This window comes from Toxotes jaculatrix, chromosome 20, assembly GCF_017976425.1.
Source record: "Toxotes jaculatrix isolate fToxJac2 chromosome 20, fToxJac2.pri, whole genome shotgun sequence".
NCBI classification, from domain to species: Eukaryota; Metazoa; Chordata; class Actinopteri; family Toxotidae; genus Toxotes; species Toxotes jaculatrix.
In genome coordinates this window covers 11,959,072-11,977,097 of record NC_054413.1, presented here as the reverse complement: position 1 = coordinate 11,977,097, position 18,026 = coordinate 11,959,072, and the positions used below count along the sequence as shown (strand labels likewise).

General features: G+C 42.4%; 1 protein-coding gene across 1 annotated transcript in view; it reads left to right on the top strand.

Annotated features, from left to right (window-relative positions):
• zfhx4 (zinc finger homeobox 4) overlaps positions 1–18,026 on the top strand; it is a 71,027-nt gene that overhangs the window by 34,930 nt on the left and 18,071 nt on the right. The window contains 1 exon segment of the mRNA XM_041065337.1: positions 16,529–16,627. Coding sequence (XP_040921271.1) covers positions 16,529–16,627 — 99 coding nt within the window.

Genomic DNA, 18,026 nt, shown 5'->3' with positions numbered 1-18,026 from the left:
TTGCTTTGAGGGTCGTCCAAAAGTTGTTAGAGAAATTAGATTTTTTTGTGCCCTTCTCTGTTCTATAATGAAGTTAAACCCTGAATGCAGCTGCTTAGTAAAATTCAAGCAGAAAAAGAAAAATATGACAGATTGCGAGTCATGGGTATTCCATCATCGATTTTATAATTTGAACAATTTGTTTAGCTGGATTTTTGGAGACATTAACAGTCTCTGAAGTTTAGTTGTTACAGTGATTTTTCTCCCTCTGATTGTTTTTCTGTTGCCGCCTCTGTCTCGAGCATTTGACCATTTGTTTAGCAGTAAAGAGCACTGTGGGGAAGTGTGTATATGTGTGCACGCATGTGTTTTTCTCTGTGTGTATCCTTGCCCATTAGCCCTGTGCTCCATCATGTGTAAAGCTCCTCATAAGCCAGACCAAGCAGAAACACTAGGGCCTTTTCTGCATACTTTACTTTCTGTCATTTTTTTCTCCCCCTTTCATTCCCTCTGTCCCTCACAAAAAGGAAAGGGAGATGGGATCTTATGGAGGTAATTATTTCTGAGAGCCCAGCCTGTCATCCATCCCTCCACCACCCCACCACCACCCCACCACCCACACATCTCCATCCTTCTAAACACCCCCCCACCACCACCCAACATGCATTAAAGAGGGAGGGAGAAGACCCTCTTTGTCTGAGTCCCCCTTTTAAACAAAAGACCTCCTCTGACTTAGAGAGACCAATAACACTTTTATTATGTGCATATGGGTGTATGTCTGTGTATACGTGAGTGTGTGCATGTGTGTATTCAGAGCCTTTTGTTTTCTCTGGGTGATAAGGCTCTGGGACATTTTTGGTCCAAGTCAAATTAGTGTAGCTGCGCTAACCATTTACATAGCAGCTGTAGGCTAAAAACCGAGCTTAATGGACACTTAGTATCCCTATATGTGCTTGTGTATGCATGTAAATGTGTGTGTGCGTGTGTGCACATCCAACAGGAAGTGATGGAATATGGGCAGAGAGCAAGTGTGTTATCCTGTCTCCTGTCTCCAAGGCTGCTGACATTCCTTGTTTCCAAATTTACCCAACCCAACTGAGTGTGTGTGTCTGAACTGAGCCAAAGCATCAAAAACACACACACACACAAAAAATGATCATTCAGTTTTCAATGTGGGAAAGGGCTTTGCTTTTTCCCAAAGAGCATTTCGATGAGATGACACCAAGGCGTCTTTTGAGGTATTAGGTTTTCCCTCCTCCCTCACTTTCACTCCTTCATCTAGTATTTTTTTTTTTCCTCTGGGTGGTGGCGGTGGTTTTGCCATTCCAGCGGTTCTCTTCTTCTTTTTTTTCTTCTTTTTTTCAAGAAGGTCTCTCCTCAGACAGAAGTCTATTTCAAGGGTTTGTCTCAGTAATTTGTGGCCATTACATAAACATTCACGGATGGCCAGAGGAGTGAGAGAAAGGATGCGACACACACCCAGATCTAGCTAACCACTAGAGTTAGCGCGGTGGTGGCCATTTTCGTTTTTCGAGTCAGACTGTAATAGGTGTGACCTGCTCATCAAACGACAGTTTTGTCCTCTTTTAGTTACTGTTTTCGTGCTTCCCTTGCATATGCCATGCCTCTGATGCATTCATCCATTAGCTAGCCATGTTTACAACTGGCTTTAATAGGTTAAGGCAGCCAATTATATTGCATATTGATTTGTTTGCATACAGCTGATTTCCTACAGTTAACAAATTATTTGTGACCTTTCGTTTCTCATTTATTGTGAAACGGGAAGTTACTTAAATAAACAGTAAAGTCCACGAATTTCAGTCAGGCGGGATCCATTCCTCGCATAATAAAAACTTGGAATGTTATTTTATGTGCCCAACATGAGTGAAATGCAGTTCCTGGGAAGAACTATTCTGATGAGAATGATGTGATTTTTACCCAAGAGGAGTTTTGTGAAGTATGTATTTTTTTTATTGCTGTGCAATTAGTTGGAGACAATACACAGCAGTTTAAATCATTTGTCAAATCAAAATAAGACACATTCATATATGTATATTATTATATTTTCGGCAAGTAGCAATTTACCCCAAATTTCTCAAAACCATATTCTCTATGGCTGAGTGAGTAAAAGATGTGGTCATTTTTTGAATAATTCCATCCAAGCGAATTATAATTACTTTGCGGTCTGTGTGCACATAGAAAAAAGAAGGGCAGCAGGCTGACTTGTGCTTCTGAAAAAAAAAAAAAAAAGAGCCTCGTTCACCATAAACTATTTTTGAAATGGTGTGTCGGGGCGGTATGGGCTCAGGCCGATTGTTTTTCTTTGAGTTGAGCAGCTCTTTGGTGGAGGGGTATTACCCGGGCTAAATTGTTCCCTCATGTTTTCCGCCAAGGTTCTGTGCCCACCACACTGACAGTTATAATTTACAGAAATTGCGCTGATTATCTGAATTAGCATACCTGACCAATGCCACATTAGTCTTATTTACAATACAAAGCCACGGGGCTCTGAGGACGCATAGTAAATATGACTTAACCCTTTGAAGAGGGGACAAGCATCACAGGGCCAGGATGTCTTTCACGTCGATGATATCACAAAGGGAATAAGCTCCATATGGAACTTAAAGCCACTGCAAGGTCCTGGCAAAGGAGGTGGTGAAATTAAAGTCTGAGGACCATATTGAAATCACAGGATTATTGCATGTTTTACCTTACTCTCTTCCCATATTTTGTTTCCACCCATCAGCTCTTGTCCCCATCTTTTTTCCCTGCCTTCTGCCCCCCCTCACTGCCACCCTCCGACCCCCACCCCCACCCCTGCTCTTCTTTATTTTTATTCTCCTTCACCTCCATTCTTTTCTCTCCTCGATACCCTCATACACCCTCTGTCCATTGACTCTTAACCACAGATGGACAAAACAATGGGCCGTGTCACACAGCATTAAGACAAACAATCCGGTGATGGGAGGAGGGTTGTGTGGAGCTGGAGCCGCGGTAACCAGGCAATACACTCACTGGGTCCAAGCAGCCACTAATCTCAGACTGCGATGATACAATTCACAGATGGACATTTAAGGCAGCCTTGTACGCACACACTCTCGCACACAGGAAAAAAAAAAGCAGAAACATTACGTTAGGAGATAGTATTGTCAGGTAGAATATTTTTGCCATTCCCCGCACCAGCAACAAATTCTCTTCCTCTAATTCCTCCTTTCTTCTTCCTTGCTCTCCTCTCTGTTTCCTTTACTTCATCTATCAATGGGAGGTATGGAATTGATAGCAGCTATTGATTACCTATAGCCAAGGCTAATCGTCACTACCCGGAGGAAGCTTTGCAGCTGTCAGTGGCTCGTCGTATATGTGTGTGTTTGTGTGTCAGTTTGGCCCTCCAGCAGTTTTGTGGCAATAGTTGTTCTGCTTCAGTGTTTACATACAGCAGACAAAGTGTCTAAAACTAAGACAGCATATGTAAAAAAAAAAAAAAAAAAAAACCAGATTCTGGATGTTACTTCCATAATAAGGGAAATGTATGTTTTGTCTGCCCAAAGGAACACTGAGAGTTTCACCTCCCCACCTATGTGAATAAGACCCATCTACCTCTCTCTCCTTTTCTTCATCTCCCTAATAGGAAATTTGAGCACACTGTGTGAGATTAAAGCAAAGAATCAATGCCTTGTGAGCAATCATTTCCAGACAAATCTCTTTCATCTCCCCCCCCAACCCTCGTTCTCTCTTTCGTTTTCTCTCCCACCTCCTAATGCTAACAGGGGGTCCCGTGTCATGACATCCCTTTTGCTTTTATCATGTCCTAATAACGTTCTGAAAATAGAGAGAGAAAGAGGAATGTGACAGAGAGAGGAAAAGGATTCTAGGGAGAAAAAAAAAGAACAAGAAATGGATAGACTGATAAAAATCCATTGAATGAGCTTGTGTCCCGATTTGTGCTTTGATGTGGATGTCTTTGTGCAAATTATACAAATATGCCCACTGCTTTAGTCATCTTGAAGCTCTTCATAAGATGCCATCTCCCTTTGCTTTTTTTTATGAAGGATAGAAGGTAAGAAGGGAAAAATGACTGACAAGTTCATTTAGGGGCATAGAAATATACGTTTACAAAATTTGGGTGACTGACTGGAGAGACAGAAACATGGTGAAGAGAAGATGTTACGGTAAAGTGCACTTTGCAAAATGTGGCCTGTATAGTGCGGTTAAATAAAATAGAACACATAGAGAATTTAAGGTATATGCAGAAAAGACACTGGTGTTTCTGCTTGGTTGGGTCCACAAGATGCTTTACTCATGATAGAGCATAGGGGTAATGGGCAAGGATACACACAAACACACACACACACACACACACACACACACACACCTACACAGGCACACCTTGGCCAGGCCTTTGTTTCAAAAGCAGGTTAATGGAGAGTGAGGAAGAGGAGCGTTGCAATTTTCTGCTCTTTAGGCGCCAGAGAATTCTCTCCAGTGTAAGAGAGACCAGACTCTCAGTGTAATAGGCATTTTACACCCTCATCACCCCTTGCACAGAAACACACTCACACACACACACACAAACATGAACACACACTCACCAGAAAATGTGTGGGAGTGTAATAGGCATTCTATGGTGTGTATTGCCAGTCCCCAGAGTGCCAGTAAGTGTTAGACATGCATAGAGTCGGCAATGAGACAATCAGCATGCTGAAATTGAAACCTTGTCTGGAGTCACACAGGAGGAAGAAGAGTGGGGTGGGATGCAGGGGGGTTATGGGGGCATGTGTGTTGGTGGGTGTGCGTGTGTCTGTGGGGGGGGGGGGGGGGGGGGGGGGGGGGGGGGCGCAGGTTGGACAGGAGAGGAGCAAGGAGAGGATTAAATAAAAAAAAGCAGCAGAGGAGCGGCGATGGGAGCACAGATGGCAGGAGAGAAAAGGATGAGGAAGTGGAATAAGAAGAGAGACGGGGAGAGGGAGAGGAAATAGGAACTGATGTTTGTTTAATTGCCTCATAAGTGATGACACAGATAATTATGTCGAAAAAAGAGATGTTCCTCTTAGGCAGGGCCAATGAGCAGCTGTATCTGTTTTGTGTGTGTGTGTGTGTGTGTGTGTGTGTTTCGCTCTGTCTCTCCCTATAGCCCCATCAACTGTCCCCTCCAGCCACATCAAGTATAGGACACCATTAAAGCATTACGGTTTGTGTCATATCAAATCATTCAGCTTAATTAACAGAAACACACGCAAAAACATACACACACACTCATCATTTGGAATCATTTTAATTACTCTGTAACATCCTTATTTTTAATAGCTCCGCTTCATATACCTGGGGATATGAAGACGAGAGCGTGTTCACCTATATTTCCTGTGTGCTGTGTGTTTGCAGGCGTGTGTGTCCATGTGTGTGTAAGTGATGCTCCCTTGACTTGATATCTAATTGTCTTTTTTAATGACAATACTCCACTGTGTGCCGGCTGTATGTAATGAGTCAGGGTGTGTCAAAGTGCAGGCCTGCGCTGTCTGCTTGAGTTAAGCTCTTCCCGTCTACTGTAGAAGCCTCCAGCATACACACTTGCACACGCACATGTGGCGCACACACTCAGAGAGACTGTATCAATGTGGGAGTTCCTGTATCTGACACGAGATTAAGAGGGCCAAGTGGAGGAACGTCGAAGAACTGCCCTGTTACATTTGCAAGAGGGAAAAAGGACCATCCTGTCACACATGCATGTATACACACACACACACACACACGCACACACACACGTGCGAGCATCCTGTGCTGTAAGTGAGCAGTAGCCTTCCTTGCATTATTCACAGTGACCGAGTGATCGAAGCTTGGTTCAATAGCACTAAAGCGGCGCATGCTGGAGAGATTTGTCTTACAAAACCTTGACACACTCTCTCTCTCACACACACACACACACACACACAGGCACACATATGCTCTCACACACATTGATTTTTGGTGGTGGGAATCTCCCAGGCTTTGGACGAAAGGCAGCGACGTGAGAGGGGTTTCCCCTGTCAGAGCGACCCCCTGACAGATGTATAAACACACAGACACACACACACATACACACCAATACACTCTTTCTGAACTTTACACACAGACACAGTGCATAGGAAAATACTGTAAGTACATATTTAATTCTCTCAAAATGAGATTTGATGATGATGAGGTCAGCCGATAGCATGAATAAGAAAATGAAAGTAAAAATTGGAGACGGGAGACGAAGGTTCTGCCTCTTAGATCTGATGGGGTTTCATTTACAGTAAGATGAGCTGATGGTAAAATTAAAAGCAAGAAAAAAGTCTAACTGATCATATTTCTTTTTTTGCTGACTCTCCCTTTATGCGTTCTACCATCAGGAGGCTTTTTGCAAGCTAGGCAGAAAAAAAAAATCACACATTGCCTGATATGTCATATCTTTCCACTGCAGTGTGTATGAGTGTGTGTTTTCTTGCACACAAGCATGTTCAATTTGAAGCTTTCACTTGATTTGAATGGCTATTTTTCTAACACATCAGTCACTTCATTCAGTTTTCCTATTTTCTTCAAGGCAGCACAAAGTAGCCTAGGACATACCACCCCCTCTGGCATTTTTTGACATATTAACATGTATTGACAAGCCAGCACTCACATGCCTGTAAACACTGACACACACATGCACACACCTCTGTCCCCTGAAGACATGTGATCAACCAGACCCAATCCCTTGTAATCATCTGGAACCCCGCACACACACATATAGTTCCCCTTCAATCCTGGGTAATGGTTTGGGGCAGGGGGCTGAAGCAGGGGGCTTCTTTCCCTTAGCCGCAGTGTCTTAAGCTGTCATTGATTAAATGTTAACTGATATACTCAGCCCTGGCAATCTTGTTAGAGCTGGAGCAGGCAGGCAGCTAGACAGACAGTTTAGGACCCGCGTCCTCCTGATCAATAGCACAGATAAAGATTTCATCCATCAATGAGCTCCCAAAACAAAAGGTACCTGATACCTGATTAGGCCCGTGGGGACATACACACACACACACAAACATAGACACACACATATATAGTTGAACATGAACATGCAGTCACATAGAGATAACAAACGCACATAGATCCCAAATAAAATACAATGAGATATTAAAATCTGCATGTAAGCTTAAAGAAGCATACATTTCTCACACACACACTCTCACACTCTCACTTTATTTTTGTCCAAATAATACCTCCACCAACCATTCTGAACTTAAATCAGCTGCACACCTAATGCTTTAATTACAACAGATTCATATACACACACACACACACACAAATACACACACACATATGCAGAGTCAAGTTTGCAGATAAGGCAGCCCTGACTTTTCCCTGATGAAGGTTAATTACCCTGTGTTAGTTCACTTAGGTGTGTGTATTTATTTGTGCATGCAGGTGTGTATGTGTGTATCTTTTCTCAGTAGTATGTGTGTGTTTCCTCAAGTGCATGTGCATTTAGATCCTTGGAGCATGCCAAAGGCACCGCAAAACGACTGAATCAATGTCTGTGCGACCACCACTGTTAAAGTGTATCAATAATGTTCCCCTATCTTCTTTCCCCGGTATTGTCACAGGGCAGTTTGAAAGTCCAAGCCTAGCCGCAATTAAGACTTAATTATAAATCAATATAAGGAGTCATTTGAATATTGATTTTTCCTTTTTCTTCAAATTGTTAACATATTCCCCCACCTTGTCTACGCTTTTCTCCTCTTTTTTTGTGTGTTACAACTTTAAAGAGAATCAATACTTCCCTTTACAGTCATCACAGAAGTGCTTTGGCATAATCTGAGCCAAAAACACAGAGGGATATCTTGATGAGGGTCGATTCCCAGAGGTGGTCCGGGGGTTAAAAAAATGTCATAGCCCCTGAAAATTCTGATAACTTTTCAAATACATTAAATAATGCTTTGTGGCTCTCAAACAGTCATCTCATTTTTTTTTTTTAAATTTTGTGACATTTATTGTCACAATCCCAAAATGCATTTCCATAATTTTCACGGCTGACATTTTCTTTGACATGACACCGTATCATAGTGCACTCCAAAAAAAAAAAAAAAAAAAAGATATCAATGCAACCCAGTAACCTGCATTTCATTTGATTAAATGATATCTTTGCTGTTTTTATTTTCCTGCGCAGCCATTTTGAGGGGCTGTGAGATTTTCAAGTGCCGTGTCAGGGGCCGGGAGTCTAATGCATGGAAACATGGAGCTTTCTGTTTTCTGACGGCTAGCAGAGATAAGGTAGAGATATGGCTCTAGCGCTGGCTCAAATCTAAAACAGATCCCCTTGGGAGGGTTGGGGGAGTTAAGAAAGTGAAGGAAAGGAAAGGGGGTGGGGAAGGGAGGGGTGGAGGTAGCAAGAAAAGGGAATATTGTCAATCCTCTAAGTGTCTGGCGGTGTCTCTCTTTCTTTCCTTCTTTCTCTCACTCGTTCTCTCCCCCACTCTCCCTCAGTAATCTGATTTATTCGAAGCATATGTGTGCTGCTCTGTCTTTGTCTGCTTCTATTAGGGCCAGTGGGGGCCCATATGACATTGTTTAGCCAGTAATGAAATGGACATTTTTTGCATGTTTTTGAGAAAGTCAGAGGAAAGCCAACACTCCTTATTTGTAACCGTCTGTGAATACCATCTCCAGGGCAGTTGCTCTAGGTCTGTGTATTCATGTGTGTGTTGCATGTGAACATATGTGCCCATGTATTACAGGTTCCATGTGGTCATTTTGTGGATGGTTCTGAGCAACCTAATGAATATTTGGGTTTGAAGATATTTCTCTTTTTCTCCCGTGACTCCATTCTTCTTATGTTGAAGCGTCCTCACTAACCTCAACACATAATAAGGCCCTGATGATGCACACATTTTTTGTTTTGCACACTGTTCTGTGGCAAAAGAAATGTCACATGGACTTATTGTCAGTATATGAAATTTTTATGTGCTAATGGCAGCTATGTGGTGCTGCGGACTCAACTGAAGCCTCCATCAATAAGGAATGTAGTCAGAGAAAAGCGTCGAAAATGAATAGAGTGAATGGAAACCCAAAGTCTTTTTTTTTGCCATGTTTCTTTCTGTGTAGTTCATACAAACATGCTATTGTCCTAGCTAAACATGTTAAAAATGAAAAATCATAAATGTGTAATTGTTGAAAATGAGGATTATTCAAGTTTGTGTTGAGTTAAATGGTGACATTTTAATTTTAGCATATAAATTAGTAAAAACTACAACATGACTTTTTCTGATCTTGTAACTGTATCGTTATCTGCCCTCTCTATCGATTCAAATCTTTTCCTTTGATTTCCATCCTGGATTACAGTCTTGTTTTTGGTGGCGCTGAAAGCAGATGGTTTTTATGCAGCTAAAAACGGGACAGTAGCCCAATAGGATAAAGATCTGTTTAAGCATTATCCATTTGGCCACTGCCCGTCACAGGCCTATTTTAAGCATACACACACACACACACACACACACACACTTACGCAGCCATTCTCTTAAACCATGGCAGCCATTTTATTAGATTCCCTGTTTTCAGGCCCTGTATTAGTTCCCGAAAAATAGATAAACCTTGAATACATGACAAGGACCAGTCTGGTCAATTGGAAACTATATCTACCCTGCTGGGATCTTTGTTTACCAGTGTAGTGATGAATGGGCAGATAGAGGGATAAATGGAGGCAAAGAGGAACTGATAGGATAGGTATATGGATGGATAGCTGTGTGAAAAGATAGAAAAATAGATGGACAGATGGATAGATAGGTGGATAGACAAATGGATGGATAGATAGACAGATGAATGCGTCAGGGAGATCTTGTTGGGCTGATAGAGTTGAGCAGGTATGCCGAGAAACAGCTGCTTTCTTCATTAGGTTCATCTATCGATCTCAGACCCTCGCTGTGCATGTGTGTGTGTGTTTGTACGTTCATGCCTGTGTGTGTGTGTGTGTGTGTGTTTTGAGGTAGAGAGAGAGAGGAAAGACAGCAGCCTCTGTAGATAAGTGCTGGTAATAGAACAGAATGAATTCTTATCACAGAGATGGGAAGGCCATTAACCCTCAGCTCCTAGTTCTCTCTCTGTCTCTGTTTGGTCCGACTCTTTCTCTCTTTCTGTTTCTCCCTCCCACCTCCTTCATTCTGGACCTGACAGGGTCACGTTGGCGAGCGTATGTGATATTTCGACTATGTGTGTGACTCTCCAGGAGAGAGTGTGTGTGTGTGTGTGTGTGTTTTGCGGCTGCTGCTGCCCCATCGCCCAGATGTTTATGATCAGGGACTAGATAAATATTGGACCTAGGAATCATAAAAGACCAGGAAAAAAACAGAAAATAGAGAAAGAGATGGGGGGAGATGAAACAGAGGAGAGGAATCTTCAAATTATTCCTAAATCCCTCTGTAAGCTTGCCGTGCCGCCTCTTCAGTTCACCTACTCAGCCTAAGGTGATTCAAACAGCTGAAATGCAATATGGCTGTTGTGTAAGATGCAGGTGTGTGTGTGTGTGTGTGTGTGTGTGTGTGTGTGTGTGTGTGCGCACTTGTGGAGGTGTACAGTAGGTGTGCTAGCCCATTGTATGAGGCCAGGTGTTGCAGCAATTTTTTTTCCACTACTGAACCTTTTGAAGCCATACTTTTGTCCCGTGAAAACCTTTTGTATTTGCTATTAAAGAATCATTAACAACCCCCTCCCCCAGTGCTCACAGCACTGAAAATGAAACCCCTCTTAACACGAAACAACAGTTTCTGTCTGCGCAGCAAGCAAGCAAGACATGCAAGCCTTTAATCTTGGCTATGTTTATTCATATGATTTTCTTTCTTTCTTTCTTTTTTTTTCAAAAGAGTAATAGGTGTTTTGTTAGTCCCCCTGCAAGACAGCGAAGCGGGCAATTTGAGCGAAAGAAAATACAATGAAGTGTCTCAGGAAGTCGTAATTGACAACAACAAAGCAAATTTGGAGCTGCTGATACAAGCATTTTTACACAAAAGTCATTTTTTTCATCTTATTCTGTCAGTTCAACTTATTGACATTCACACCAGGAGCATATTAAATGTGACAATCCTATTGTCTGGCTTTCAGAGTGAACCTGAAACAATAGATTTTTTTTTTTTTTTTTTTTTTGCTGGTGTAATAAGTTCTCATGTGTTTTAAGCAATAAATGGGTGGGTGTGGGTGGACTGGAGCGTGTGGATGGAAACACGTGTGTTTGCTTGTGCTGGTGTGTGTATTTACATGTTAGCATGTGGGCTGTGGACCTCTGTGCATGAAATAATACATTGAACGCTGTGTGGGAGTATATGTGTGTTATGTGCAGAGAGTTTCATGTGTAAGTGTGTGTGTGAGCATGTGCGGATGTGTGTGTGTGTCAGTTATTCCCAGGCCCTGTGCAGGAGCTGTAGCCCCTCTCCGCTGGGTTGATGTTTAGTATTTTAGACATGCTACATTAACAACATCTGGTTAAGATCTAAATGCTTGTTAAACGCGCTGAAATTCGGGGGGAAAGGTACAGGGAGAACGAGGGGAGAGAGGGGGGATAAAGAGGGAGAGTAGGGTAAATAAAGATTTGAGGGTGAGAGAACAGGAGGGAGGGAGATCAGTAAGTCTGTAAGGTTATTACTCTGGCAGTATTACCACTGGCCCTTGACTGTGCGTGTGTGTGTGTGTGCGTGTGCACATGGCTGTGACTATGTGGGATGGTGTAATGTTTCAAAGCTTTCTCCTTTAAAACCTAGAGGCCAAACTAGAGCCACGCGCGCGGCGCAGGAATGTGACATCACAGGGCCCCAATTGCTCGCACACATGCAAACATGGTCTCACAGGGGACATGACCGGAGTTGTAAGAAGAAATCATCGTCAACATCACGGCTAAATGGCGGAGACATGGCAGTCATGGGTGTTACACAAAACATTATGGCCGCGTTACTACCACAGAAACACCGGACATAGACCATAGCTAGTCTCTCTTATTGTTTTTAGGCGTATAAAGCAACAGTGCTAATAATAATGTAGCATATAGAGTCATAACAGCTATATAGTAACAGTTTCTCATCTCATATATTTCTTACGATATTTTCTTTGGCAGCAATTATCGTTTCAGTTGATGTCCCGCTTTCATAGTGTCTGTGATTTAAGATAAACAATAATGTGAGAGAGGGATTCTCTTTTTTTTACTGCTCTACCTCCTTAATGAGCACCATCCTAGCCCTAAGGAAGCAAATTAGAGGCAACTCGGCCCAGCTAATGAATTCAGCCATTTTGGAGCCTCCGTGTCCAGTTTCCTGCCGTGGCATTGCTCTGGTTGTGTGCTGTACAACTGAGTCTTCCACCGGGCACATAATGACCCGGCGTGGTGGTTATGGGCCCTTAGGGGCAGATGGGAGGGGGAGAGGAGTGATCTCAGAGCAGGTCATTATACAGCTAGAGGGCACACACACACACACACACACACACAAAAAAACACGCTGCACTGACACTTTCAATACATCCTCCATTGCCTCCATCTTCCATATGTCTATTCCTCCATTTTTTTCTTTCCAAACATCTATTTCTATATATCTTTTTCTCTGTCTTCCTTCATCTATCCCTCCTAAACCCGTTTTTCTGGTTTATTTTTTGATTGAGATGTTTTTAAAGTAAAACCGTAAAACCTTTTTGTGCTACAAGTTATACAGAAATAATTCAGAACGTCTTATTTTCCACAAAGGTCGTGAAAACCAAATACATTGTGTTTGGGGATTTCAGGAGTTATTTCTCAGATAAGCAAGCGTGTTATTCATGTAGGAAGCTAGCTGGTTATACTTGTTTCCAATTATTACTTAAATCTAAAAGCAGACTGATTTGCCTGGACCCCTGATCAAGAGTCATTTAATTATTCTTCCTCTCTAACGGTTAAATATAGGCTGGTGTTGGTTGCAGGGTAATCGGACCCATGGTCTGTGGTTAGCTCAAGCTCACCGGCCAGCTTTAATGTTCTGACTTACCCACATCAAAGAGAGTCCCACCAGGCTGCCAAAATCACACACCCTCCACAGCCTGACCCACTCCTTCTGTGTGTGTGTGTGTGTATAGGCACAGAGGCAGTGGAAGGTGACTGCGAAAGTTTTGCTCTGTGCGTCCTCTGGTAGCGATTAAGTTGATAGTTAAGAGTCCTTGCCGTAGAACCCCCCGCACACCCCCACCCCACCCCATCTTTCTCTCTCTCTCTCTTTTTCTCTCTTTCTATCTCTCACACACGCACACACACTTGCACATGACAACTCACATGCAAACACATGCAGTTACTGTCTCACTCACTTGATCAATGGCGCACATCCACATGAACACACTCAAACATCTGCACACACACACTCAACCACGCACACGCACTCCCGTACACACTCGTGTGGTGTGTAACTGTCAGGGTCAGTCAGAGGGCAGACGCTGTGCTGATGTATTGAGAGAGCTTGTCTGGGAATGTCCTCAGTGTGGAAACACATTCCCCGTATGCACGCACGCACATACACACAGAGACTCACCACAGATCTAACCGACTAGAAGGGGAAAGGAGTGAAAAAAACAAACACTGATGAGGCCCAGATGATCAGCCCTCCTCTCCTCCCTCTTTTTCTCTTTCTTCACCCACTCTTCACCCTCATTCCTTCCTTCCTTTCCTTCTCTCTGTTCATTGTCTCTCATTTCTCGTGTCCTTTCTACCTACAGGTAGAGTGCCCCCTGGAGGTTAGTCAAAACGGTGGTTTAGTCATGTCATGATCAAGCACTGGCTGCAACTATGACCCCTTTCCCTTACTGTCCTCCTTAAGAAATACAGTGTGTTAATATCTTATTAATGTAAATGTTAATGTAATTAACATTTTTATTTAGAGTCACTGGGTATATAAGTTGAAATTAAATGCATTTGTGTATATTGCATTTGTGTGATCATGTTTTACAATAGCAATAAGAAGAGGATAATGAGGAAGGAGAATGTACAGTCAGCCTGTTACTGCCTGAAAACAGGTTTTCAATTGAAGTGGTGGTAAAAGATGTTTTTTTATTTTTTATTTTTTTTTTATTCACTCTTTTGAGACGTTGTCCTGACCTTGCAGTATGCAAGATCTTCGGGAGCTTTTTTTTCTCTCTATTTCTGTTTTGACCATTTTTCCTCCCCTTTTTTTCTCTCTCTCCCGCGAAACATGTTCAGTGTTGTGCCATTTGCTTTTCCTTGGCAAGGAACAAAAGTCAGGTATAGAAAAAAGATAAACCGGTGATGAAGGACTTTCCAACCCACTGCACACACAACATTTACACCCATGCACACACACTCAAACCTTCCTCTCCTCTTTCCCTTTATATGAAGGTGCTGTGAATTAAAATACAAAGATGGACGCCGCAGCACCAGCAGTGAAAACTGCAATTTCTGCAGTCCGGGCTTTCTTGGCTGACAGGAGATATTTCATCCCTGTTGTCACCTATATATTAATAAAACATCAGGAGCAGAGTGCAGCCCTAGTCTCTCCCTATTTCACACACAAACACACACACGCACACACATACAACAAGGGATTCATGCACCTTGACACAGACTGTGTATACACATGAAAAATGTGTACAGCACCTCACACGCATGTGCAAAAATATAACTGTTCATAAATATGAACACGCACACACACAACAGCAATTTTCCTCCTCAATCACATGCCAGCATCTGCCATGAAAATTTCATGCTGTATATAATGTCCACTTAATGTGTTGGCGCTTAAAGCAACGGCGCCAGTGCTTAGTCTATGTGTCTGTGTCTTTGTGTGTGTGTGTTAGTGTGTGTGCAACCCGCAGTATGTGAAAGGGTTAATCATATCGTGTTTCCGAGGGGGTTTTGCAGACCGCTTGTGCTCGTCATACAATGGCCGAAGTGATTGTATGCAAATGCAAGCTGACCTCAATGCACCCTTTGCTTGATTTCTATGAATATGATTCTGTGTGAGTGCATGCATGTGTGTATGTGTCTTGTAAAATATGGTTATTAAGGCAGTGCAAGGATTGATGAGCGCAGCTCTTTTGCACACACTCACACAAACACACAGACACATACACTGGTTTCATTCTCTGGCAGAGTGAGGGGTTTGTGGTGAAAGAGACCCCCCCACCCCTCCTTCCCCCCTTTCCCCGTTTAGAAGACATGAAATTTTTAACGGTTTTGCTCTGTGTGTGTGTGTGTGTGTGTGTGTGTGTGTGTGTGCATATGATACTGCGTGTGTATGATTTGACACCTATGTGCAAGTGTTTCTGTTTGATTTGCATTTGTGTGCGTTAGCCATGAGATGGAGGAGGGTTGTATATGTGTGTTTATGTATATATATTTGTGTGTGTATGTGTGTGTGTGTGTGTGTCTGTGTGTTCATGGCTGGTTATCTGGCCTCTCTCAGACTGCTCAAAATTCATTACAAAGTGACATCAGCCCAGCCGGAGACAAATGATGGCTGGATGAAAGGGATCGCTGGGGCTCGGCTAGGATTAGTGTTAGCGTGTGCTGGCGACACATATACACACATACACACTTGTACACACACACACGCACACATACACACACATACACACACTTTAATCCACTGGCAGAACACTGCAGATACACAGAATTATCAAACAAGGGGCTGAACTCTCAAAGATGGGCAGGCTAATCTGCTAATAGTACAGAGCTGCACGTGTGTGTTAGTTTGTGTGCCTGTGCGTGTGTGTGCATGCACGCACTTTTGTTTTCAGATATACAGAAACACAAAGACATTTTATCTTTATACATTTATATATTATACATGATATTATATATGTACACAATTATATTTACTTTCTAGAAGAGAAAGCTGCTGTAGGTTATATGATAGTGTTAGTTAATAAAGGAGACTGGAAAGGTTTTTCATTTATTTATGGTTTTACACTGAAACAGTATTATATCTATTTCCTCTATGTTGTAATATAAACATTTTTCTAACCTGAAATAATGATTTAAAAATGCTGAAGAAATAACAGGAAAAATATGTACCAATGATTTTAAAGAAATATATGGAAAAGTATCTATTATTATACTATGTCTTTAAATAATAATTGTTTTTTGAAAAGTATCTTCTGAGGAGGCAACCAAAATTACTAAAGTAGTTTCCCAGTAGGGCATATATTGTTTTCACAGAACTGCCCTGCTTTCATGCCACGGATGTATTATGTTTCACCCTCTAGAATTGGCATGGCGGGGCTATTTTCAACAGAACATGTGTTCAAGTCACTAGAGGCATTATTTGCTAGTGGGATACACTGCCCAGTAGGGTAAATTTGACATTTGTGTAAGAAAAAGGGGTTTATGAGGATTAACCGAACATGTACAAACAGGAATATTCCAAAATGACTTGAATATGATACAGTAATATCTGATGAAAACATCTGCTCTAATTCTCAAGTGAGGGGGGTTTATTTTTAACTGTCCCTGCCAGCAAATGCTATTTTGTTTTTTGTTTTTTTTTTGTTGTTTTTTTTTTTGGAGAGCATTATGGGTAATGTAGTCATTTTCTCTGTGCATTTGCAGAGGACACTGCTGAGGATGGCGAGAGACCTCCTCGCTCTTCCTCCAGGCATGGACTCAACCTCACTGACCAAGACTTGACTGACAGCAGGAGAACTGACCGTAAGTTTGCAAACACACACATACACAGACACACACATACACATACAAAACACATATGAACCATAAGCTTTCCTTCTTTTCTGAGTTATCGTTCATCTCTTGCTCTCTCTCTCCCTCAGATAAGGTTCTAACATGTGTGTGTAACATGTGAATGCTGCTGACTAGCCTCCATGTGACCTGCTTTAATCGTTTCCATCTGACAGAAAGAGAAAAAGAGAATGAGAGACAGGAGAAGAGAGAGTGGGAAAGAAGGAGAGAGAAAAAACAGAGAGGAAGAGAGAGGGATAAGTTGAGTGTTGTGGATATTACCAGGCAATGTCCAGGCCCCAGATTATTTTTTAATCAAATCAGTTTGCGTGCTTGTAATTTATAAGCGCCTTGCATTAATCTTTTCTCGTTCTTGTGCCCTCTCCGATGACATATTAATTTTTCATAAGCGCAGGATTAGATGGGGGGGCCTGTGTATATGTTTTTCTAATATTGCACCACATCCCTGCAACCCTTAAATTAGTTTTTTTTTTCCTGAACCCTGCCTTCATTTTTCTTTCTCTCCTATTTTTCTTTGGCTCTGTCTATCCCTTAATTGTTGTCCAAGCTGTGACCCTATCACCAGGCATTACCTTGGATAGAAAAAAAGAGCACAGGAGAGAAAGGGGGAAGAAGGAACAGTTTATTCGTTTGTAAGAATGGCAATGTTGTAAGTAGGGAGGGGCAACAATCTGTACAAGACGGCTTGGTGTTTTTGTTATTTTGGGGCGAGTTAGGGAGCACATAATGCCTCTGCTGCCAGGCTGTGGTCGGGATAGCCCTGGCTTTGTTAGATTTGATTTACCCAAATAAGAATTCATATGATCTTTTTATGTATGAGATGGAAATCCATGGCTGGGGATGAATATTGCATGGGGTCTCTCTTTCCTCGTTTTTTTTTTCCTCTGTCATTGCATGGGGTTCTCTCTCTCTCATTCTTTCTCCCTCTACTAATATCTCCCCACCTCTTTCTCTCTTGCCCCTGTCATTCCCCCCACCCCCACCAACTCACTCACACACACACACACACACACACACACACACACACACACACACACCTTCCAACTCCCACCCTCTATCCATCTCAAGCTCCCTCCCCACCTACTCTTCCTAGCATGCCATACCTAGCTCCATAATGTGAGGCTCAATGAGGCAGAAGGAGAGCTGAGTGAGGCTGGGGCCTATTAGTTTAGCTAGTCATCTATCTTTCAGCTCTATCTCTCTGACAGGCCTGTCTGACGGACTGGCGGGGGAACCACCATCCATGCATTTACTGCCGCATATTACCGCCAGCGTCATTTAACACCGCCGCACAAATGCAAAAAAGCAAAGTGTCCAGGTCCCTCCTACTTAAAAGTGCGCTTACGCGTGT